At 42.5% G+C, this 25,924-nt stretch overlaps 3 protein-coding genes across 6 annotated transcripts; 1 reads left to right on the forward strand and 2 right to left on the reverse strand.

Annotated features, from left to right (window-relative positions):
* Positions 1-51: 51 nt before the first annotated feature.
* Positions 52-4,255, reverse strand: coq9 (coenzyme Q9 homolog). The gene is made up of 9 exons (XM_080002164.1): positions 4,161-4,255; positions 3,078-3,306; positions 2,712-2,847; positions 2,429-2,571; positions 2,256-2,340; positions 1,434-1,538; positions 863-1,018; positions 663-716; positions 52-532 (listed from the first exon to the last, which is right to left on the reverse strand). Exons 1-9 carry the CDS (start codon positions 4,219-4,221, stop codon positions 497-499), a joined length of 1,005 nt encoding a protein of 334 aa, XP_079858290.1. The 5' UTR covers positions 4,222-4,255; the 3' UTR covers positions 52-496.
* Positions 4,256-7,177: 2,922 nt separating this feature from the next.
* On the forward strand, positions 7,178-14,069 carry ciapin1 (cytokine induced apoptosis inhibitor 1). Of its 2 annotated transcripts, none has more exons than XM_080001913.1 (9): positions 7,178-7,298; positions 8,038-8,203; positions 9,682-9,825; positions 10,603-10,682; positions 11,323-11,491; positions 11,671-11,747; positions 11,985-12,106; positions 13,107-13,179; positions 13,613-14,069. In XM_080001913.1, the coding sequence occupies exons 2-9, from the start codon at positions 8,047-8,049 to the stop codon at positions 13,721-13,723; spliced, it is 933 nt and encodes a 310-aa protein (XP_079858039.1). In that variant the 5' UTR covers positions 7,178-7,298; positions 8,038-8,046; the 3' UTR covers positions 13,724-14,069. The 2 variants fall into 2 exon arrangements, with proteins under 2 accessions (XP_079858039.1, XP_079858040.1); XM_080001914.1 differs by having other exon boundaries at positions 11,674-11,747.
* Positions 14,070-14,200: 131 nt separating this feature from the next.
* Positions 14,201-24,733, reverse strand: prmt7 (protein arginine methyltransferase 7). Of its 3 annotated transcripts, none has more exons than XM_080001911.1 (17): positions 24,526-24,733; positions 24,033-24,069; positions 23,755-23,904; positions 23,560-23,668; positions 23,020-23,132; positions 22,615-22,844; positions 22,324-22,504; positions 21,712-21,779; positions 21,427-21,565; positions 21,213-21,296; positions 21,076-21,123; positions 20,480-20,569; positions 20,225-20,386; positions 18,674-18,748; positions 18,418-18,578; positions 16,791-16,887; positions 14,201-16,169 (listed from the first exon to the last, which is right to left on the reverse strand). In XM_080001911.1, exons 1-17 carry the CDS (start codon positions 24,618-24,620, stop codon positions 16,011-16,013), a joined length of 1,998 nt encoding a protein of 665 aa, XP_079858037.1. In that variant the 5' UTR covers positions 24,621-24,733; the 3' UTR covers positions 14,201-16,010. The 3 variants fall into 3 exon arrangements, with proteins under 3 accessions (XP_079858037.1, XP_079858036.1, XP_079858038.1); XM_080001910.1 differs by having other exon boundaries at positions 21,652-21,779; XM_080001912.1 differs by having other exon boundaries at positions 21,652-21,779; positions 24,522-24,625.
* Positions 24,734-25,924: the final 1,191 nt, after the last annotated feature.

Below are 25,924 nucleotides of genomic sequence, written 5' to 3' on the forward strand. Positions count from 1 at the left end.
CAAAATAAGAGCACGAAATGTTCTCGCCACATTTGAGATAGACAGGACGGTATACACTCTTCAATTTATTTACATATTCTGCACAATGCTTCAGATGATGTAAACACAAAACAGAAGATGAGTTGATTTGCTGAGTGTAATAATACGTTTAATGTGATCCGGAATGAACCCACAAGATAAAATGCTGATCATGTTGCGAAAAGGAAAATAGTCTGGGATGGAGCAGGTAAAGCTTGGCAAATGAATGGGCAATTACAAATCTGCCGCTTCTGCAACTTAGAGGAAAAACATGATCCTATGGCACACTAGGTTAACCGTTAGACTGACATCTGACCGACAAAAAGCCTTTAGCCCAAACTTTCAGTCCCTTTATGCATTAGAGATAAAATGCAATTGAGCTAATAAACTTTGAGATGTGGTGAACACAGGAAAGATTGATCTGCAGATGGTCACGTGGCGGTGGACAGCATCAGCATGATTGTGGGAACGGTTTGCATCATCGTCTCTGGTTCATTCCTGTAAGGTTCTTAAGCTGTGGTGGAATAGTAACATACAGTATATTGAGTTCCAATATTTCACATGGATTTTCCAAAAGCTTCTCGGGAATCATAGAGAATCCTTTTTTTTTTATGTCTCTTTCCCTCGCTCTCCAAAAGACTTACTGTTAATGCAGCTCCAATGACTCCTTGCACCACGGCTTCGCCAGTTGACTGCACCTGCAGAACACAAAACAAACTTAACCTACTAAAACTGCTTTGAATGATTATTTGTTTGAGGTGTATACCTACAAAATGAAGCCAATACAATTTAGGATTGTATTACATTTGTAATGCAACATATACAGTGTGAAATACAGCCCTACCTGCACGGCAGTGCCCGCCATATTCACTACATCCTGAACGCGGTTCCCAAGGAAGGTCCAAGTATCCTGGAAATCTGGGGAGGAGTCCTGAATCATCACCAACTCTGTGGTGTTAAAGATGCCCGTCAGCGCTGCCCGTTTGGTGTACCAGTTCAACTACACACAGAAAAATAGAAACTTTCAAACACTGTAGAAAAGTAGTCAGTGGCAATCTGTACGTTAGCACAGCGAAATGCATAACTAACTATAACATGACACTAAACTGCTTTTTGCCCATAGTTGGGTTTAAAAATCAGAAAAGCACTGGAAGGAACTTGGAGAGAAAGGCCTAACAGTTGTTTTCTCTCGAGAAGAAATGCCAGTTGTGTTGGGAGTAGATCTGGGCAGATTAATGTGGTATAAACTGCAAAATAAACTTTAATTTCAAGCGGAAATTACCATTTTTCTTTTATACAATTTATGATGGACGCTTAAAAATACACTAAACTTTGATATCATCAGTTGAGATTTCAGTTCTGCTCCCTAGGCGATGGCCGGTCAGACAGTGCGGGGATGCTGGGAACCCACTCACATCCGTGGAGCGATCTCCAGCGTAGTACCAGATGTCGTCCACCAGCGTAGAGAGGTGCTTCAGGCTCTCTGGGATGTTGTGAGGAAGGAGCAGGATACTCATGGCCTGAGGAGATTTATAGTAAATCTAATTGATAATAATTCACCTGCTCAATGTATAGATGACAAGAGATGTATGACAAATGCATATTTGCATTTACATTACATTTAGTCATTTAGCAGTACTTTAATCCAAAGCGACTTACAAGGGAGAATATAACATATAACATAAATCTAACACTTAACGATGAAGTAAAACACAGGATTTCGTGACTCATCCGCAGAATAATTTTAATACTTCGGGCCAGCATTTTGCTACAATAGTATATCAATTGCCATGAAATTGAAGGGATCTGGTTTTGAATATATTCAATATGAAGAGACAATTTTAATCACAGTGTTATACTGATTCACTCAGCTACACTTCCACTCTAACGCAATCTTATTCTGACTCCTGCTGTTCACCCAAATACTGCTAGTGATGGAGGTGGCAGATAATCTTTAATTTGAAACACGAGATATTGACCACGAAAAGCCTTTCCAGTTTACTGAGCAAACTGTTTTGATTTCAGTCCTTTGCCTGTGATGCCACATACAGGCTGTATCATGTAAACATAATGGAAACCAAATGGGGGGGATAGGTGTAATTCTAACATCATTCAGTCAAAGTGTCTCATCCTTTGAACGGCAAGGATCTAAATGAACTACTTCAGATATGACCCTAACACTCATACGTCGAGGGGAATATACGACATCTAAGCCATGTCAGAGTGCTGGATGGTACCTGAGGCCATGTTTCAATGTAGGGGGTGTGCATTCTCAATCTGGTCTCCACCGCATCCCTTAGGAACTCTGCAGTCTTCTTTGGCCTAAAAGAGATCCTAGAGTTAGCATGGGAGCATAACTGCACTTTTTGGACAGCCTTGTTCTTATCTGTGCGTTTCTGTGGATACATACTCCGCCTGACCCAGCTGGACCTGGTTGTGTTGTTCGGCGAGTATCTCTGTCAGTTGTGAGTTGCACTGGGTAATGAAATGTAGGACCAGGTCTCCAGCTCCATGTTCAAACATACCAGTGGACGCAGTAGACAGACCCATTGTCTGAAACAAATACAAGCAGGGGAAGTCTGAATAATCAAAGTGCACAATTGCCAACCGTTGGTCAACACACTGAGTTACTGCCCGACATTACACCACTTCCTGTGAACTTTCCCGCTAATTTACTGACTCGTTCAGCTTACCTCTGCCCCGGCTGCGATGGCTTCAACTGACCATCCGTGAAGGGGGACAAACTCTAGTGCAGCCGTTAGGATGCGAGTTTGCAGCTGTTCCTCCGTCTCATACTCCTCTCCCTGTTCTCCGCTTTGGTCTTGGTAACTTTGAACCCGTCACAAGCAGAATTTCAAGAAAAGAAGAAGAAGAAAAAAAAAAAAGAAAAAAAAAGAGTCCAACTTATTGCATCATGCAAGAACGTAGAAACAATTGTACCCTACTATGAAAGAGAACTCCAAATAAACATCTTGTGGTTCTGTGGGAATATGAACCCTTAATGGGCTTAAATTAGTGGTGGAGACATTTTGACTCTCAAACCTGGGTGTGATTGTTACCTAGTGTTGGGCCTGGAGCCTTCCTCTTCTGCCGGTTCCGATGCAGAGGCTCCCTGGGAAGCTTCCGTGTCCTGTTCACCGCCGTGCGCTTGGTAGTGTTCATGGTAGGTTGTGGAGGTCGATGAAAGATTGTTGCTGGATTTGGACTCGTCCTGAAGTCTCACGCCGGCACAATGGAAGCCTCGTCTTAGGTCGGGACATTGGCGATGTGTTGGGGTTGGTGCAGCCACTTAAGTAGAGAATTTGAAAGTATTGATCAGAAACCGGAAAATGTAAGTACTATTTACAGGCTTGGAGATGCAGCCTTTTAAAACTATGGTCCTAAATTGCGGAACCGACAACCAAAGAATATGAGAGAGGCGGGTTCTGTCAGCGTTTTCAAGCGAAAAAACTTGGAAAAACTGAACCCTTCTGCTCAGCTTTTAATTCATCTCCATCTTTTTTTGAAACATTAAATACTTTTAATATTCCACTTTGTCTTTATATTAGACTCATAGAAAGTTTGGATTGGACATCTGATCCCAATAGCAGCACATTGAGGGTTATTTGAGAATTGCTTGTTCAAGTTGAGACCAATAATCCATGAGAAACGATGGAAATCAGACGCTGAGGAATGATTGTGATCCCTCAAGGTCGAAATTGATGACCCAAAACTATTTACCTATTTTTATTCAATGCATTTAGCTTGTTTGCGTCTTTGTTTTTATTTGATTGCCTTCTGACTTGCATGCTGCATGCATTTATATCATGTAAACAACAAGCTTGCTCAGAGAGGGCAAGACGCCCCCCTACAACTTGTAGGAACTTGTTTATCAGGCAAAGACACGGCTCTAGCCGGCACTTATATTCCATTCCATCGATCCATGAACTGAGGATCAACTTGTTATCAGAGTCAGATCCCGTCCTTCATGATCACCTTCTGAGACGGGTCCAGTGACATTGATCGGGGAGGGTTAATGCCAACGCCGATCCGGTTTGTAAGCAATGCGACTGCGCAGACAGTTTACAAAGGCCTAAACAGCGACAGCTGTCAGAGCGAAAACGCGTGAAATTCGCGGGGATCCGTCAACGACTGTCACTCACCGCTGCCAAGCCCCCGAAGCGCCCCCCTTCCAGCCCGCAGACCTCGCAGCAGCGCCGCCATGTTCGACTGAGGCTTAGCGACGCCGGACTCGCGAACGATTCGTTCGTAGTAAACCAACGTTTTAAATGACTCGGGTGACCCTAACTGTCAACCTGAAAACACTTAGTTAGGAAGAGGACTAAACTAAAGAGCAAGGCAAAACTAGGTATAATTGGGCACAAGGCATTGGGCATAAGAAGGCATCAGGATAAAAGCTGGAGAGCAAGCTCCAGGAAAAAACAACTGCTCAGGAATGAAAAAGATCACAGGCTTCCAGGTGAAGGGGGGGTCAGGCTGAGGGAAGCCTGGACAGAGCCAACGAGTTGAGGTCCTGAAGGTCTGCGCGGACCAGCTCTGTGGGATTCTACAGCAGCTCTTTAACCTCAGCCTGAGCCAAGAGAAGGATCCAGTACTGTGGAAAACATCCTGCCTTGTTCCGGTACCTAAGAAGTCCTCTCCATCTGCCCCCAATGACTACAGACCGGTTGCTCTAACATCACACATCATGAACGTCCTGGAGAGACTGATATTGGCTCATCTTACACCTCAGATGAGCACCTCTCTGGACCCACTGCAGTTTGCCTGCCGCCCCAAGGTTGGAGTTGAAGACGCCATCATCCACCTGCTTCAGCCAGCCCACTCTCACCTGAACAAAGCAAGCAGCACTGTGAGGATCATGTTTTTCGATTTTTTTCAGTGCTTTCAACACAATCCGGCCTGCACTGCTGTGACAGAAGCTCTAAGAGATGAGGGTGGACGCCTCCACAACCTCCTGGATTATTGACTATCTGACAGACAGAGCACAGGTTGTGGCTAGTGCAATTTTCTTTGCAGTCATCTGTTGGGGCAGCAGCATTAGAACCAGAGACTCCAAGAAACTGAACAACCTGATAAAGAAGGCTGGCTCTGTGCTGGGGGCTGCTCTTGAGCCCCAAGAGCTGTTTGTGGAGAGAAGGATGTTGCACAAGCTGCTCAGCATAATGGACAACACTGCACACGGGGGACCCCTTCAGCCAGAGGCTCTGTCACCTCCGCTGCAATAAGGACTATTACAGGAGGTCATTCCTGCCACCGCAATAGCACCCTACAATGACTCCCCTCTGTGACGGGGGGCTCCTCCTCTGAATGGCAATGCACAAGGCACAGTTTTACTTCACATTAACTTCCCCTTTTGAGCTTTACCTTTCACTAAGTTTATTCTATTTATTTTTATACGGTACAGTAGTTTTTTGATATATATACATACATATATATATATATATATATATATACATATATATATATATATATATATATATATATATATATATATATATATATATATATATATATATATATATATATATATATATATATCTTTATATACACACACACACACACACCGGCCACTTTATTAGGTACACCTTGCTAGTACCGGGTTGAACCCCCTGTTGGAAACAGTCCTCAGAGATTTTGATCCATATTGACATGATAGCATCACATAGTTGCTGCAAATTTGTCTCCATGATGCAAATCTCCTGTTCCACCGCGTCCCAAAGGTGCTCTATTGGATTGAGATGTGGTGACTGTGGAGGCCATTGGAGGACAGTGAACTCATTGTCAAGAAACCAGTTTGAGATGATTTGAGCTTTTTTGACATGGTGCATTATCCTGCTAGAAGTAGCCATCAGAAGATGGGTACACTGTGCTCATAAAGGGATGGACATGCTCAGGTATGCTGTGGCCTTTCGACGATTCTCAATTGGTAGTAAGGGGCCCAAAGTGTGCCAAGAAAATATCCCCCACACCAATCACACCACCACCACCAGCCGGAATCCTTGTTACAAGGCAGGATGGATCCATGCTTTCATGTTGTTTATGCCAAATTCTGACCCTACCATCTGAATGTCGCAGCTGAAATTGAGACTCATCAGACCAGGCAATGTTTTCCAATCTTCCATTGTCCATTTTTGGTGAGCCCATGTGAATTGTAGCCTCAGTTTCCTGTTCTTAGCTGACAGGAGTGGCACCCGGTGTGGTCTTCTGCTGCTGTGGCCCATCTGCTTCAAGGTTTGACGTGTTGTGTGTTCAGCGATGTTATTCTGCATACCTTGGTTGTAACAAGTGGTTATTTGAGTTACTGTTGCCTTTCTATCGTCTCCAACCAGTCTTCCCATTCTCCTCTGACCTCTGACATCAACAACGCATTTTTCGTCCACACAACTGCTGCTCACTGGATATTTTCTCTTTTCCGGACCATTCTCTGTAAAGCCTACGGATGGTTGTGCGTGAGAATCCCAGTAGGTCGGCAGTTTCTGAAATACTCAGACCAGCCCGTCTGGCACCAACAGCCATGCCACGTTCAGAGTCACTTAAATCCCCTTTCTTCCCCATTCCGATGCTCGGTTTGAACTTCAGCAAGTCTTCCTCACCATGTCTACATGCCTAAAAGCAATGAGTTGCTGCCATGTGATTGGCTGATTAGCTATTTGTGTTAACAAGCAGCTGAACAAGCGTACCTAATAAAGTGGCCGGTGTGTGTGTGTGTGTGTGTGTGTGTGTGTGTATGTATGTATGTATGTATGTATGTATGTATGTATGTATGTATGTATGTATGTATGTATGTATGTGTGTATGTATGTGTGTGTGTGTGTATATATACATACATACATACATACATACACAACAGAGTCTCAAGGACTATAACCACACACACACACACACACACACACACACACACACACACACACACACACACACACACACACACACACACACACACACACACACACACACAATTTTCACGTTGAGAGTCGTATCTCACCCAACTGACGCGACTAACCGGGGAAGTCGGAAAATCGAACGAATCTATTTCAGTGAGTGACTCTTGACCGAATCTAAATAACGAGGCGAACCTCTCACCGTCATCCGCGACTTGTTTGGACCAGAGAGCCGTGATGCGCTTTTCCCGCGACCCAGCGCCGGCGCATGTCGGTGACGTCAGGGGGTGACCGCGGCTAGTCGTTTCGGTCGGAGTGAGCGAAACCGTCCAGTCGATGTTATTGTCTTTATCTTAAGTAACCGAGACCGGAGAGATATTTAAAATATAATCCACACAGGTGAGACACAAAGTCGCTTATTTTCAGTCATTCGATGGAATACATTTTTTTTGTTCCCCCCAGTGGTTTCAGCTTTTGATTTACAGCGTTTGGTCCTGCGTCACACCGTGTTAAGTGTGCTTTTTATTTTTTATTTTTTTCCCTCTCAAATTATGTTTGACTTTAGACGAATTAAAAAAGTCGTCGTCTTTATTGTTTGGTTTGGAGGTATTTTTCGCTAACGCTCAAATCCATCACGTACCAAAGTGGAAAGCAATAGACGTGTCATAATAGATGCGCGTATTCTCTGCAGTCGTTGCGTCACGACGAGAGCGATCTGACTCAATAACCTGAAATTTCAGCTCATCTATTTAGAATAAATGTTTCGGGTAGCGCAGTCTTAAAAAAACAACAACCATTTAAATATATTCTGTATGTCTTTGCACAGAAGACTATTGTCTTCACAACAATGTACAGAGCAATGCAGTTGGTCAAGTTCAAATGGGTATTTGTCACATACATATACATACTCTGTGAGGTAAGTACTGGAGGAAAGTTTCATTTAGGATGATTTAAATGTCTATTTGACGCAACAGACAATTAATACTATTATATAATTAAAGACCCAGAATCGCGATTGTGGCGCGGCCGCCTTTTAGTATTTTTTGAATTTTTAGTAATTTTAGAGCTTATTGGGCGAATGAACACATTTGTGGTTCTGATGTTTTCCGATCGTGTCTGAATTCTCTGGTCTGTTCAGGAGGAGAACATGGCAGAACTTGGCATCCAGGCCGGACACACGGTGCTGTTGGTGTGGAACCAGCCGTCGTCCCCGACCGCCCTGCAGCAGATGGCCGGGGAGCTGGCAGACTTTGTGGGCGCACAGGGGAAAGTGACGGTGCAGAATATGGAGATGCTATTGCTGTGTGAGTGTGTTTAATACTCATGAAGTCGGTGTTTTGGAATTTTGGTGTATTCTTTTTAGGTGTCCATTCCGTAGGGATCAATGATGATTGATTAAACTGACCAACTGAGTTCAATTGTAGATTAATTAGCACAGGGGAGCAAGCAGTGCAATAAAGCACAAATTGAAAGGAACAAGTATTTATGATGTTTGTGAAATACGTATTCATTGTGTTTGTTCTACAAAAGAATTACAAAGTTTGTGTTATTAAAAAATAATTACAAAATAAGGACAAAGAATAGAGACGACTATTATGGCCGGAAAATTAAAATTGTCTGGCACGAAAAATTTGGGTCAGAATCAGGCAAAATTCTTGTAGTTTTCTGGATTACAGAAAACCTGCAAAATGTAATATGTACCTAACATGACTAAAATGGACACTGTGTAATTGCTGTCTGCAGCTATATTTTGTTATAATTGATCATGTGACTAATGCCTTCTCCATTGATACTTTTTGGACTCAGAGGAATGTCTAAAAGATCATTGCCATGAAACCAGTCCATTCTATTGGCTACAAGACACCTACCTTGATAGTTTGCTTTGCCAATTGGTCGTAATGATGGGCAGCACCAATTCTCACAGGCAGGTAACTGTCCTTCCAATTTGGACTTAGGTTTCGGTTTAGCTTTACTCCCACCCCTGGCCCAATCTTTCCCAAATATTGCACAGATTTCAGGGCGGACTAGGGCCGCTGCCCGCCCTTGGTCCGGTGGTTCTAGACCCCCCTGGAAGGACCCAGTCGCCCCGATTATATCCGTTCTTACCAGGTACCTCAATCACTTCCTCAAAAGTTCAAGTACTGGAATACATTGAAAATAGCCCCTTTTTTGCTGAAGTACTCGAAAGGTCCTTGAAACAAACACGATTATTGAAAACATGTGATGTGAAGGTTTTGTTATTAAAATCCTAACGTTTTTTTTCCAGAATCCCTTTTATACATTATATACTAATACAAATAATAGACAAGACTACGATTTTATTATATTTTATGTTATTATGAATATTTAATTTATTGATATTTAAGTCCTTGAAAATTAAAAATGGTGCTTAAAAAGTACTTGAAAGCCTTAGAATTACATTCTTTGAACCCTGAGAAGGACATTTCCTGGTGATTTGAAGACCAAATATGAACTCCTGTTTAATTTTCATTCAAAAACATCTTACCTCATTGTGTGTATTTTTGTAAGTTACTGTATGTGTGTTTTGTCATGTATGTCATTGCTGCTGCAACACTGGAAATTCCCATTTCGGGATGAATAAAATATTTTTATCTTAATGATTGGAATGACAATTTAGCAAAGATTATAGGCGCCTGTAAAATTATAATAATTTCATGAATTCTATATGGATCAAGCCTCCATCTCCACCAAGTAAGGTCTGTCCTCATCGCCACCGTTCCTCCTCCTCAACTTCGCTTTCTTTCCCATTTCCTCTCCTCAGCCGCCCACACTGCTTCCACCTATGACTGGATCCTATCCTGCCTTCTGGTCGACAGCTTGTCCTTCCACAGCTTGGAGACGCTGGGGGAGATGGCCAGAGTCCTCAAACCTGGTGGAAAACTTGTTCTGGAGGAGCCTGTCACAGGTGAAGGCTGTTTCCTCAACTGCTGTGTATGTTGATTGGTGCGTGATTGCAGGTATATTTGTAGGTATATATTTTTAAACATTGCCTAGTATAGAAGTACATTAACCTATGATTTGTATGTGACTCTTGACTGAATCTAAATAAAGAGTCGAGCCTTTCACCATTATCTGTGACTTGTTTAGACTAGAGAGCTGGGAAGCGTTTTTCACGCGAGCCGACGCAACGTCGATCACGTCAGGGGCAGCGGGTAGTCGATGTGGTCAGGGCTAGCAAAACGTCCAGCCTAATTAAATGGGTGTTTTTTTGTTTTTTTTTTGTTTTTTTTTTCCCCTCCAATTAAGAACAGACAGATATTTAAAATATATTACACACAGGTAAACACAATTTTGCTTATTTTCAGTCATTCGATGGAATACATTTTTTTTATTTTTATTTTTTGTTAAGCTTTCGATTAACAGCGTTTGGTCCTTTTTTTTCACTGTACTCACCTTTCCTACAGATATAGTCCGATGTGGATCAAACTTGACCACAGTATATGTGGAGTGCCCTGTATACAAATCGTTTTCATTTGTGTCCGTGGGGTTGGTGGTTTCTGAGCGGCAGACACTTTGACCGGTGATAACAGCTAGGAAAATAATATTAAAAATCTAAACAAAAACAATAGGGCTCATGCCCTTCGGGCTGGACCCTTAAATATAATAAAGATTTGTCTTCTGCAGGACATGGATATATTTGACAAATATCTTTACCTCCATTTATTTCTCTTATTTATCCCAGAGTTTGATGGTAAGAGTGTGAAGACTGCTGAGAAGCTGAAATCTACTCTGAAACTTTCAGGTTTGATGTCTGTCACAGAGGTGAGTATATAGACCACGGGTCTCAAATTAGCCCCCTGCTCCCATGTTTGTAATATATTGTTAAATTTATAACAAGATGAATAGTGGCACAGAAGCCATGGGTCCAAGCAACGTGTCTGACACATGGTTCTTACCGGGTCCTTGAGGTGCTTGAATTTCCGTTTAAATGTTAACAAATTAAAGTCCTTGGAGGAAACAAAACAAATGTGATAATTGAAAACCTGTGATATTCCCCCTGGTTCCTTTATTCAAATCGTAATATAATACAAATTTTCCAGAATCTCTTTCACGACAGATGATGCCAGGGACATGTAACTTTAATCCAGTGTTGTTGGAAAATGACATTTATAATAGTAGATGAGAATGAGATTAATAATAGATATACAGACAGGGCGATAATGAGACTATGATTTATATATGAATTTATAAAAATCTCATTGAAGATGTATTATATTTGTTCTTGAAAATGGAAAAAAATATCCTGTCCTAAGTCCTGGAATTGAATCTTGTAATGCTGGAAGGAATCCTCAAAATGAAGTGTATGTGATTGCTGTTGGTTCTGCAGTGTGGTTTCCCCCATCTCTCTTTAATTTTTTGGAACATTTTTCTTATTGAAACAGTCTCCTTTGTCTTTTCCCAGGTCACTAAAGCAGAGCTAACACCAGAGGCACTGAGCTCACTCAGGAGCAACATGGGTTACGAGGGAAATAGCCTGTCCCGGCTCCGCTTGTCTGCCACCAAACCAGAGTTTGAGGTGGGATCCTCCAGCCAGCTGAAGCTCTCCTTTGGGAAGAAGATCGCTAAACCAGGTAGTTTTTAATCTACTTATTTATTATTTCTTTCTTTGCTCAACCGATCAAAATAAATTGTGTTTTAAATTTCTACTGCTGGACTATAGCTATTTATTTATTTATTTATTTTCATTTTTAAAGAGGTTTCCTCACTACAATGTATGAGATGGAGCTAAAATTTCTGTCGCTGCTGTTAGCAGAGAAACCTGCCCTGGACCCCCACACCGCCAGCCTCTGGACCCTCTCAACATTGGACATGAATGATGACGATGTTGTAAGTATAAATGCTATATAACGCATTCCATGACTATCCACAAAGTGGCAATTATCTCAAGTCAAATACCAGATACAGCCACGGCATAATCCCAATTACTGTTTTAAAGGGCTTTACAAGTCCACATTGAGCAAGAAAGTCTGGAAAGGGGAAACTCTGAGAAAAAAAGGCTTCTGTATATACAACATCCTGATATTTGTTTAGAGTTGCTGAATACAGTTTTCTTTTGTTTTTTAGGAACTGGTGGATTCAGACGCTCTGCTAGACGAGGAGGACCTGAAGAAGCCTGATCCCGCCTCCCTGAGGGCTCCTGTCTGCGGGGAGGGATCTGCCAAGAAGAAGAAAGCCTGCAAGGACTGGTGAGAGGGGAGTTTAAAGGCAGCAGAACGGGGATTTATTATTATTATAGCCGCCCTGAACTCTTATTTAGTTTAATGTTAATGGCAAAAGGAGAACTTCTGCAAAAGGTAGACATGTATTAGATAGGAACTTTATTCATCCCCAAAGAAAAATTGCAATGTCCCAGCAGCTCACATCAACACAAATGGAAAATATTGCTGCAGGCAGCAATACATATGGTCCAGGGCAGTCGGCCCTTGGTTAAAGTTCAATGGACGAGTGTGCTTGGGCTCTCTGTTGCAGTGTGTTTTGTGACTGCAGAAGTGCATTTGTTCCGGCCTGGTTACAGTGTCATGTACAGTGTCATTCTATGATGGGCGGTGTTTGAGGCTGTGGGTGGGTTTCCTACGCCGCAACTAACAGTGGTTATCATTCTGAAGTAGGGCTGCATGATTATGGCTGAAATGATAATCACAATTATTTTAGTCGATATTCTGATCACGATTATTCATCCGTTTTGGGGAACACAATTATTTTATGGCACTTTGTCATTCAACAGAAAACTGTCTTTACAATAATGTTTTATAAACCTATAAATAAATTAACGATGGTAAGTGGCTTAACTGACTTCAATTGTATGGGTTAGGATATATAATTAAATTAATTGTGTGTTGTGGGCTACACCAAAAACACAAAAGGAATGGAAAGTATTTCAAAATAAATACATGTTCCTTGTATTTTGTCATTGCTTATGTTATTGTTCCTGCCACAGGACATCTTATTATAATAATAATAATAATAATAATAATAATAATAATAATAATAATAATAATAATAATAATAAAGCAATACAACAAAAAAATGGAAATATTTGGAAGATCTACAAGCCTGGAAAAATAACAGAAAAACAATTATAATACATTATTGCACTAATTAAACTTATACTATGATAGCATTGTATGACAATCGTCTTATTAAATGATGGTGAAAATAATTATTGAATACTTAATGTGTGTGCAGCTCATGTGGTCTGGCTGAAGAGTTGGAGGGGGCCCAAAAGTCAAGCAGCCAGCCCAAATCTGCCTGTGGAAGTGTGAGTAGCCTTGTATAGGAGGTCAAACAGGAAAGTTATTGTACTCTGTTTTTTTTTGGTTAGTTTTTTTTTTTAAAGGAGGGTTCTTACCAGGTCCTTGAGGTGCTTGAAAAGTCCTTGAAAAAAACATGATCATTGAAAACCTATGCCACTCAAATGTACATGGAATCCAGCATGGTTGGAAAAAGACAGTTATGATAGTAGATGACAATGAGATTAATAACAGATATATAATAGACCCACTAATCCAAATAATAGACAGACTAAAATTATATTTTAAGTAATAAAGATCACATTGAAAATTGATTATATTTGTCTTGCCTGAAGTCCTTAAAAATAGTGAAATAGTAGAAAAATATTTGAAAGTCCTTGAATTTGATTTTGTAATCCAGAATGAACCCTGATACCGTCACATTTGTTTCCATGTTTTCAGTGTTACCTGGGCGACGCCTTCCGATGTCCCGGCTGCCCGCACATGGGGAAGCCGGCGTTTAAGCCCGGGGAGAAGATCGTGCTGGACAACAAAACCCTGACAGATGCATAAAATTAACATTCCTTCCTCACTGACTATTGGATTGAATTGTTTGATAGACAGGAAGTAAGGGACTCGCTCTGCCGGATGCCTGATTGATTAGTTCTTGTCTGAGCAAGAAATCGCATCAAGTCGCTTGACTACGTTCATGAAGTAACCACGCTACCACGTTTGACCAATTATTGACCAGGGATATTGAAGTCCTTCCAGTTCATGGCGGCAATCAGAAAACAAGCCGATGCTTTGATGTTTGATTTGTTTTTTTTCTTTAATGCAATTTGCCATGTGTTTTTTTGTTTCATGAGGGATCATAGTACCATTTGTGCACTAATTGAAAATATACCACTTCCGAAGACAACAGATTGATCATATCTATCCCACATCTCACTGTCCCTATAATTCATAAACAATCTGCTTAAAACATTGCATATTTATCTTTAGAGAAATAGTGGCAATCAATAATAATAATAAAACTTTATTTGTATAGCACATTTCATACAAGGATTGCAGCGCAAAGTGCTTCACATCAGTAGTTTAAAAACAATAGGCAAGTGGCAAGTGCAGTTATTATGGAAGACAGTTAGAAATATAAAAACAATAAGGGCAATAATCATCGTATCCAATCCTGGTGTTCTGATAGGTTACTTTGAGTTATCATCTAGTTGCACAACAGACATGAACATACTAATTTATAGTATTAGATCCTAGTGTTGTAATAGGTTACTTTTGGTTATCATGATCTGGTTTCATACATAAACATTAATTTGCATCATATCAGAGCCTAGTGCTTTGATAGGTTACTTCATTTACCATGGTTTTCATTAAACATACAGGAGGAGTCAGGGGCGAAAGAATAATGATTAAGAAAATACATTTAAAGTTTGGTAGTATTAAAAGTATTAAAAGTGCACATCGGAGTGTCAGATCATAGTGCAAGGATGGGGTAGTTAGTGAAATGCTTTGGTGAAGAGATATGTTTTAAGCTGCCTTTTGAATATATCCAATGTGTTTGCTTCTCTGATATTTGTGGGTGGTGTATTCCATAGTTTTGGGGCATATTTAACAAAGGCTGCATCACCAATCAATTTTTTACTGCTTCTTTTGATCTCTAATAGCCCAGATCAGATGAGCGGAGTGTTCTGGCTGGTGTGTAATTTGTTAGTGAGTTTGCAATGTAGCTAGGTCCTTGTCCATTTATGGCTTTGTATGTGAGTAGCAGGACCTTAAATTCAATTCTAAAAGTTATGTGTAGCCAGTGTAGGGTGGCTAGAACTGGGGTAATGTGCTCTCGCCTCTTTGTTTTGGTTAGTAATCTAGCTGCAGAGGTTTGGATAAGTTGGAGTCTGCCAGTCGTTTTCTTTGGTAAGCCGGTGAAAAGGGCATTGCAGTAGTCTAGTTGGCTAGATATAAACGCATGAATTAGCTTCTCATCATTTGATTTATGTATGGTCGTACCTTTGCTATGTTCCTGAGGCGGAAAGCTGTTTTGGTCACTTTGTTCATATGTGAGTTGAAATTTAGGTCCAAGTCGCGGGTGACACCGAGACTGGTTACCTCAGGTTTGATCCAGGAAGTTAGGCTTCCTAGGTTTTTTGTTAGTATCTCTCTTTTTGATTTGGCACCAATAAGAACTGATTTAATGATTTAATTAAAAATTAAACCAACGTTATTGTGGCAGTTCTGCCCGCCACACACCACCCAAGTGGTGTTTCCAGGGCCCTCCAGCAGAGAGAAAGACAACGATGGGTTGTAGACGTCAGTTTATTGTAGAGAGAAGGCCAGGTGGAATTAGCCAGGAGCGGAAAGAACATGTCATGACAGGGCTCCTATCCCCAGTGAGTGTGTGGATGGGGGTTTTACCTGCTTCCCCGTTAGCCCAACCAAAGAGCAACAGGTATGCAGCCACCCTGACCCACTCGCCTAGATCCAGATCAGGTGTGGCTGCTCAAACCATCCCATCCCCACATCATTACTTCATGAACGGTATTCTTCAAAGCAGAATCTTTACTGAACAATAACATCACAGACAATCAGAGACATGGCAAATAAAAAAGGATTGTCAATAGGGCAGAATTGCTGTTTTTAAACCTATACAAAAAAAACAATCCTGCATTTTCTGGGGTCTTTAAACGCTAAGTTGTTTGTACATAATGTGTAAACTCAGGTTTTATGCAAAAGCTGTATTGAACACCTTTCACAATCCCCAAAACAACCGCAATGCCTTGGAAATGCAGGCACAAAATGGCTGCTAGATGCTGCCAAACGTCTCCGTGACGTCAGGTAAAAGCGTAGCGTTTGGTCACGACGACTCGCAGCTGAACTCCATCTTGATGTCTCCTGAACCGGGTTCAAAGGTGAAGGTGTAGGACAGCGTGTCCCTGCCATCGCCCGCACTCTGACACGGAGACCTGAAGAAGTAGACGCCCTGCTTCCTGTGGCGACTCCACTCGCAGGAGCCCTGCAGCAAAGAGAATAACAGTTTACAAAGAGAAAAGCTATTTGGTTCATAGTGGGACTGGGTTTCAACCAAACTGCATCGGTACATCCCGCGTCGTGATACACGTCAATTTCAACATCAGACAAAACTAAATATGTACTTTTCTTTTAGTTAAAAAGGCTTGAAAACGTGCTAAATGACACACTTCAACATGTCCTTGGCGGCATAATGTGTGTAATTGTACCCGGAATGCAGAATATCAACTCAAATCAGAGAAAATGGGGATGGTAGCTCAGGAGGTAGAGCTGGTCGTCTAGTAATCCAAAGGTCGCTGGTTCGATCCCAGGCTCCTCCTGCTAGCACGCTGTAGTGTCCTTGAGCAAGACACTTAACCCCTCATTGCTCCTGATGGCTGCGTCCGTCGGTGTTTGAACAATTGTAAGTCGCTTTGGATAAAAGCGTCTGCTAAATGACTAAATGTAAATGTAAATGTAAAATGGGAATTTGGAGAAGCAGGTTAAATCATGCTTATATGCGTTAAGAAACACATAAAAAGGAACACTATGAATTGATGTAAACTACAAGCAAAGAGCATTAGTAAGTCAGCAAAAAAAAGATGATCAAGGTGTGACGGCCTCGTACCTGTTCTCCGACGGGCCCCGTGAGTCCCGTGCTGACGGCCACTTCATCGGTCAGCTGGTACTCCATCCACAGCGCGACGCCATGGCAACGGCCACCTCTGTAAAACATGACAGAATTAAGATATACCGTATAAAAATAAATAGAATAAAATAGAATTCAACTCAGTGAAAGGTAGAGCTGACGCTTGGTCAGTTTATAATGTGACAAAGTAGGTAAGAGCTTTCAGAGCTGCATTTAACTACACATTTGAGTGGTTACGGCATTAACAATAAAAAGCAAAGTTTTGTCAGAATCAATGGTGATGAACAGCTGGATTTGGTGCATTTATTTTGACAAAACCTTGGCCTCCATAGTAAGCAGCCATTATTGATAGACAGTTAGTCTTTATATTCGCCAAATGCATATACATACCCAGAAAACCTTTTTCCACCTCAGGCACAAAAGCCTTATTTTTAATCATCCATTACACATGCATTTCATCTGAGAATGGTCACCACACTAATAATATACTCATTAAATTAAATTCATTAGCTAATAATTTGCATTAAATATATATATATATATATATATATATATATATATATATATATATATATATATATATATATATAATAAATAATATCATAATTTAACAGGTTCTGAATTGAGCTCCTTCGAAGGCTCAAATCAGGGCTGGCCCTAGCCTTTTTGGAGCCCTCGGTGAAATCTGTAAAAAGTGCCCCCCCCCCCCAGCCCCTGCAGCGTGCTGACGCTACAAAATTCCGTACATGCACACTGCATACCTCACCGCCCAAACACCACCCACCCTGCCCTCCAATGCTGCCACCTCACCTCACCTAGGGATCCTCTCCCAGGAAGAAATTTAGTTTCAGACCTTTAATCCTGCGTCCTGGTGATTTCTTATGCAAGTAAATCACAAAACAACGAGTAACGTGTTGTTTTCATCAGTTCATCTTTTTGGGGTAGGGTATCCAGAAACAAAAACTACATATTTTCTTAAAACATAAAAAAATATTTAATGGGGGTGTCCTAACATCTTTATATTTTGTATGCTCAGAATTGGACCTAGCTTAAAATGATGTCACTTCCTCTTTATGATGTCACTTAAAGCAACTTCATTTTTTTTGGAGGGAAAATATGTCAGTGTGACGGGTTAATCATCAACATATTTAATTAAAACTAATATTTTTATATTTTTATTCATGTGTGCTGTGTGGATGGGGAACATATTTACTTCTGAAAGTAATGAAATTGTGACGGTGATACATATTTTATTTTGTAATTCTATTTTATTCTGTAATTCAACTTCCATGACTATATACTGATATGAAAATAAAAAGTATAGTTTTGAGGTATAAAAGGTACAAAAAAAACCACCAAAACTTTAAATAACATTTTCTCATATAGTATGTTAATAATGAACTGGACGTTTTTAGCTTGGCAAACATGTTGGCAGGTTTTTGTGTTTTATAGACTTAACATTAACGACAAATTATGAAAATGACACAGAAAGTCTTGGTCGGTTAAGTCATTTGCAGCAGTAATCCCAATGGAAAAAGTTGACATTTTTCAAAAAATAACAAAACATGACTAATCGCTAATTCTTATCTTGTGAACCTCCACGTACCTCACGAAGGGGAGCGAGCCCCGAGCGCTGAGCGGCTGTCGAGGCACGCACTGCGTGAAGTCGAAGGTCATGACGGCGCTGGGCTGCGTCAGGGCGCGGCAGGGGTACTCCCACAGGGGGTGCGGCTCCGCCTCGCGGGACTCGCGGAAGTCCAGGGAGCGCTGAGGAGGAAGCGACGGCGGGAGAGAAAGTGAGTAAAATGAAACGAGTCATGACACGGGAGCCTCAGCTCAGTGTATGCGACATACAACCTTACCTGAACCATCTGGTCCATGGGCGTGACGTCGAAGCCCTCGCAGGTCCCGCACGGCGCTCTGATCCTCCACAGGTCCTGAGGGAGAAACAGGGTGGAAATAAGAAGGGCTCTGCGACTAAATGTGCAATGATTTGATAGCATTTTGGGGCGGTGTCGCAGACGGGGTTTAATCTAAATCAGGACAAAATTAAGTGCATTGCACTGCTGCCTCACAGCAAGAAGGTCCTGGGTTCGATTCCCGCCTGGGGCGCTGTTGGCACCGTGCTCCGGCGGGTTCTCCCCCAAATAGGAGCCTTTCTGTGTGGAGTTTGCATGTTCTCCCCGTGCTCACATGGGGTTTCCCCCACCAAAAACATGCACCCATCATCGTCTGACCAGCGATGGACACTCATCACCAGGTCCCCGGGTGCGTCCACGAATGCTGCCCACTGCTCCTGGCTGTGCCCCCGGAGGAAGGACAGGCCAGGATGGGTTAAATGCAGAGGCCTCATTTCACCGGCCACCATCCAAAAGCATGTGCGTGCGTGCATGTGTTGTAGTGTGGTGTGACGATTAAAGATTGTTCTAAAAATGCCATTCTGGGATGTTGCTTCATTAAGGACGAATGAGTTGTAGACCAGGAAGTCCTAGACTGAGGTAATGAAGGACTGGTCAGCTCCTTCTGTCTGCTCCTGGTGCAAATAATCCATTTCCTCCCACAGGGTTGGACCTGGACGCCCACATCCATTAATACAAAAACACACCTGCCTCTGGTCCAGGTTTAAGTTAAGCCTTCACTTATACCTAGATGATCTCTAATCTTCCTTCTGGAAGTCTGATTTCTTTTTAAACCCAGACTAAGGCAAGCCTGAGACTATTTTAAACCATGAGTGAGAGGCCATTTCATTGAGTCCGGATTAAAAGTGTGATTCAGTCGAAGATTAGGCTTAGTGTGCTGCCCCTTAGTGTATCTTTCCTTTATGTTGGATTTAACAATGGGAGCCAGTGGTCTATGTATTTAAGGATTGTGATGATAACACCACATGTCGTACACTCGTTCCTAGAATTCACTTTGTGGTCCCAAATTCAAACACAAAAGTGCAAAAAACCCAGAATAAGGAAGATGGCGATTTTTGTCTGTATTTGTCATGTCTCAAACTCTTATTTGTGCTTCTTACTTTGTGGGCTCTTACAATGTCTCATTTTATTTCCATTTTCGATTTAAGTTAAGTGTCATTTTATCCTCGTTTATTTTTTTATGCGCACTCTCTCTGGTTTTAATTTTCTTCAATTGTGTTTCCTACCTGTACCTGTCAAGCACTTTAAAACAGTGTTTTAAAAAGTGCTATATAAATAAACATTTACTTTACTTTCTTATATATTTCTATATGGCTTCTACAGTATTTCATCTTATTGACACACATCAAATCCCAGACAAAGATCACCCAACACTTTTACAAAACCGGGGTGACATTTTCAGATCGTCATTATATCTCCTTCTCATAAACCTCATCACTCCAACCTCGCGCGCACTGATCTCGGACCAGATCTACGTCCGTCCGCCCGTCTCACCTGGAACTCCACGGCGGCGGCTCGCAGGGCGGCAGAGCGCGGCAGGATGGTGGCGCCGGGCCGCAGGAGGTCCGCCAGCGCTGTGCGGCAGTACCAGAAGAAGAGCGAGTGCCAGGGCAGGAGGCTGGTGCTGAAGTACGGCTCGCCCATCAGGACTGAGATCTGGAGGACCGACGGACCGATGTCAGGGGGTGTCATCGTGTGTGTGTGTGTGTGTGTGTGTGTGTGTGTGTGTGTGTGTGTGTGTGTGTGTACCTGTTCTCTCCTCAAGTCGCTGCTGCTCAGTTGGTCGGCTCTGAGCTCCAGAAGTTCCACAGCTCCTTTCATGGAGTTGGTTTCTAAAATCTACAGAGCGCAATACATATTATCAGAGCACAAACACCTCGGGGCCCGGCCACCAGGGGCGGCCAAATTGGGCAAAAAATGGTTTGACGCCACAATTAATTTTTTTGGGGGGTTATTTTCTCTCTTTTCCCAAAGTGGCATTCTGAAACAAATATAATGAAAGAAAGACATTGGCTTTGAGTCAATGGATCAAATAAAATAAAAAAAGCTTTCATTAATGACATATTATTTTCTGCATTCTCAACTTGAAATTGAGAAACTTCAATGCACATTACTGTATAAGTCGAGGAAACCAAAAAAAACCCCCAAAAAAACAAAACAAAATGAAACCATTTATTTTGAAGTTGATCCATAAACAGATTTTTTCAGGGTATATGCTACTGTATATACAGTATCTACAATTTTCTTAAAACATGTTGAATTAATATCTTTATTCCTTAAACCGTGATCAAATCTAGATTTTTTTTCCCCCGGGATCAGCTTTAAGTCACAAAGGGAGTGTTCACCTGCTCGATCACCTGTTTGGACAATCGGGAGTTTTCCAGACTGAAGACCTGAAATGGACAGATGACGGTAGGAAAAGATTTTCGTAAGATATTACTTGCGGAAGACGTACGTCAAGCTTCAAAACCAGATAAAATACCTTCTTGGCTCCGAGCATGTGGGCAAAGACGGGCAATAGGCTTCCGTCGCTGACTCCCAGACACACGCTGTCGGCCTTCAGAACCTGGAGGTGGAGTGGTTTGGAGGTGACCGGGTGACCCGTTATTACAAACATAGTCATCACAGCGCCCCCTCCCGTCCCTCCCGTCCCTCCCGTCCCTCCCGTCCCTCCCGTCTCCTCCTCCGCTACTCACACTGCGCAGAGCGCTGACGTAGCTCTCGGTGCGACCGGCGTCGTTGAGCTCCCCGAAGCGCGGCCGCGGCCACAGCAGGTGGGCATGGCAGACGCAACACGGCCGAGGCGGCGGCGCCTCCGTCTCCGCGTCCTGTCGGCTGCAGGGGTGAAGTCGAGTCTTTTACCGGAGTGATTCCTGACCGCTTTCGGGGCGCTAGGGAACATTGGCTTCAGGCGGCCGTACCTGTGTGCCTGCAGGCCGTACCACAGGCTGTAGTCGTCGTGGCAAACGGTCAAACTCAACTCGTCCCCCTGCGTCACGCTTTTCTCCTCCGCCAGGAAGTACACGCTCTGCATCCAGTGGTCACGCCACTGAAACAAACACATGAAGGTAAACTCATGAAGGGAAGTAAAGACACTTGTGCGGACGGGACCAGAGCCAGGAACCGAACAAAATGCACTGTGGGAAATGGCGGTGAAGGCCAAGACGGTCCAAAATCGAAAATCCAGATCCCGAATCCAGATTATAATTCCAACATTTCAGCTTTTATATTGGAATGTTGTGCGATGATAGAACAACCGCTACCAGGGATGAATTACTGGAAACCGGGTGCAGTGGACAGTTCCACAGTGAGGACGGGCCGGGCAAATAAATACTGCTGAAAAAGCTGCCAGGTAGCCCTCGACACACACCGTCTTTCCATTTTTTTTGTTACCTTAAAATATTCAGGGAAATTCCCTTTTACAAGGGGGCGCTTGACACAATGCATCTCAAAAGGAGTTTAGAATCGCATTACTCTATCAACCTCAAAGATTCTGACTCCAATCACTCGAGGTTTGCGTCAAATGATCGAAAAAATAAGGTTTAACTTTTTAAAAATATCGGACTTTTCCCTATTAGGACGCCGAGACTCACCGGGGCGGTTTTGGGGTCGGAGTAGGTCCAGCCGGGAGCCATGCTGCAGACCACGGTGCCGTCGGGGTCCATGTCCAGGTCCCACCAGGACAGGACCACCTGTGCCCGCCCGCCGGAACACGAGACGAAGCGGGCGGAGTGGCACCGCGGGGCGCTGCTCACGGGCTGGCTGAAGTCCACACTGGGAGAGGGGGGACGTGGAGAAAAGAAAGGAAGTAACTCCTGTGCCTTCACGGGAGAATATTCATGGAGTCATACTGGGGGAGTTGGCGTGCTGCCCCTCCCTCTCACCTGAACATGGTGCAGAGCGGGCCCAGGGGGGTGAAGCGGTCGGGGGGGACCTGGCTGAGCTGGATGTCGCAGACGGCGTGGGCCCCGGGGCAGCGGGCCGCGGCAGGCGGAGGCGCCAGCCGGGCGCCCTCGACCTCCACGGGCTGCAGCTGCGTCCAGCTCCACAGCAACTCCGACTCCACCAGCTGGGCGTAGACCGTCGCCCGGTGGGGCACAGCCTCGCAGCCCGCCTGTAGGGCGGGAGGGGTCGGTTATATCGCCAAGCTGTCTTCAAAATAAGAGCGTTGCGATGGAGATTAATACAATAGCACTCATTTGTTTTCTAATATATAGCTACGTGATGGAGTGATGGATGGATGGATGGATGGATGGATGGATGGATGGATGGGTGGCTGGGTGGCACACCTGCACCAGGTTGTGGTGTGCGTGCTCATAGCTGGGTAGAGCACCCTCTCCGATCAGCTCAGTGTCAAACAGCTCTGTGACCAGGATGTTGGCTCTGGTCTGCATGTCGCCATCTTTCACGGGTCACAAAGACACAACGTACATCAGCTAAGTTATACGATGTTAATATAACAGAAACTGCAGCAAAAATAAGTCAACGACAATATCCCTGCCAATCAATAATCTCATATTGCATCATGGTGAAGTGCATCATTCCGTTCCTAAGTCACACATAATCACAATATTATGTTCAAAACATATTTAAGTGTCAGCTACAAAAAAGGATGAAAACGCCAATTAATAGATCAAAACAGTGAATGAATTTACAATATACCTGACATTAAATATAACCCTTAATCCTTGGCAATAACCCTATACACAAAATAAAAAAAAGTTCATTCTAATGTTCATGTCTCTTTGCAGGGGAGTGTGTGTGTGTGTGTGTGTGTGTGTGTGTGTGTGTGTGTGTGTGTCTGCGTGCCCGTGCTGCTTCTGACTGACCGGGCCCCACGGTCACGTCGGTGGAATGCTTGTTAATGATCTTGACCTTGTCGGCGAAGCCATTTTTCTCCGTGATACACCGAGCCGCCTCTGCCATGGGCCTGAACACCTGAGGGGAGAGAAAGACGCTGAGTCCCGCGGCCCCGAGAACAAGCCGCGCCTTCCCTCCTCCAGCTGAAGGGGTCTGCGTCGTACCTCCACTGCGTAGCAGAAGTCGGCGCCGGCGCTGAGCGCCATCATGGAGAGCAAACCCGTCCCCGTTCCGATGTCCAGAACTATCGCCTTCTCGCCCCGGGCCTTGACCCTGGCCACGGCTGAGCGGATCCCCTGGTAGTACTTGCGGTTCTGGAGGGGGAGGGTGGAACTGTTCGACGTCATGGGAAAAAACTCCAGTCGGTTTTACTTATGGAGAGAACGAAAAGTTAAAGACTTTTGCTGCTGAAGAAACGAAAGATAAATGAAGCAACACTTACCCGATCATTATCGTGAAGCATATCTGCATAACACGACCTGAGAAACAAATTATATTTCATTAGTTTCATTCATTTTCATGTTAATGTTCATCACAGGATGGACAATTTGGTAAAAGAAAAAAAGATATAAGAGAAAAAGAGGAGGAAATCTGGAGGAGTGTATCTATATTATTTATTTTTATTTATTATATATTATTTTATTAAAAAAATTAATCAACATTGACATTTTATATATGTAAATACATTTATAATCACCAAAGTAGCACATTAAATTCTTAATTTAAACGCAATAAAAATATATCTAAAATATATATATAATCATAATTCATCCACGTAGAACATGGAAAAAATATATAAAATATATCAATAAAATAGTAAAAAAATGATAACATTAAAACAAAGTCATGAGCTTTCAGTAAAGTGACATTTTAATCAGAGAATGAGGTCAGATCGAAGTGAACGACGCGCACCCTCCTGGTGCAGTGATACCTGCCTTGCTATCTCCTGGTGGTAGTCGTACTCCTCGCTCTCCTCCACCCATTCCAAGGCTCCCGTGGCCGGGTTCGCTCGGCCGCAGAACGTCGTCATCCTCACGATGAGCAAGACCGGACACCGGGAAACCTAGACCCGGGTGTGTCTAGATCGATCTCGGAGGAAAGCGATCGCGATCGCCGCAGTGTTGACTGAACTGGATCACAGCAGCGTTGCCTCCATGTGGGCAGACATGTTTTCTTCCCCCCCGATGACGTCATACGCTACGTTTCGGTCACGTGGCCACGTAACTTTCAATAAATATATTAAAATGATTCATTCGATTCAAATTATATATAATTATACACATATATATATATATTTGATTAAAAAAACAATATATATACATAATTTATTAAAAAAATATACATATATACATATTTTATATAAAAAAATATATATACATATATATATATATATATATACATCCATACATATATTTATAAACATACATATACACATATATACATACACACATACACACATATATATATATATATATATATATATATATACATACAAACACACACACACACACACAATATATATATATACGTATATATATGTATCGCAAAAATACCAACCAGTGTAGACTATAACCAATATGCATTTACACACACTTCATCACATGAATCCCACATTTCCAAATGTCACATGCTAAAATAAAATCGCAAAACCAAGAACCAAGATGTGTTGTATCTTGTTTTTATTTTAGACTACACAATTCTGGAATATTTACACAGCGACTCACATGGTATAAAATAAACATCACATTCAAACAAATGGCTGAAAAAAGGTCAATATCTTATCATTGCCCTGTATTCACTGTCATTTTCACAGTCTGAGATTAATCAGACACTCCTGACTTAAATGATCCCTCCTTCTCATACCATAGAGAAAGATGGGGCCCTGATTTAAGAGGAGTCATCTACAAGTATTAATATCTTAAATAAACAAACACACAATGCCCTGTCAATATCTAGAGAATTGTGCATTTGCAAAAAAAAGAGTAGATTTGCATTAAATACCAAATCCACCTTTCCCTCTCCACTGGATGACGGCTTTTTTGGTCTTGTGTAGAGAAAACATGATTTTGTTGACTACTTGATGTGGACTTTCATGCAGAGTTTAAGGTTGCAACAGTAGAATTTGCCACTACCTGGTATTGGCAGCCAACATGATTTATTTTTATTTGTACATAATCGCCCCATCGCAGTTATTTGTGCAGCCACAACATTAAAACTACTGGCAGGTGAAGTGAATAACATTGTTCATCTCGTTCCACTGGCACCTGTCAACGGGTGGGGTACATTAGGCAGCAAGTGAACAGTCAGTTGTTGAAGTTGATGTGTTGGAAGCAG

Source organism: Zeus faber, assembly GCF_960531495.2.
Source record: "Zeus faber genome assembly, chromosome: 6".
Classification (NCBI taxonomy): Eukaryota; Metazoa; Chordata; class Actinopteri; order Zeiformes; family Zeidae; genus Zeus; species Zeus faber.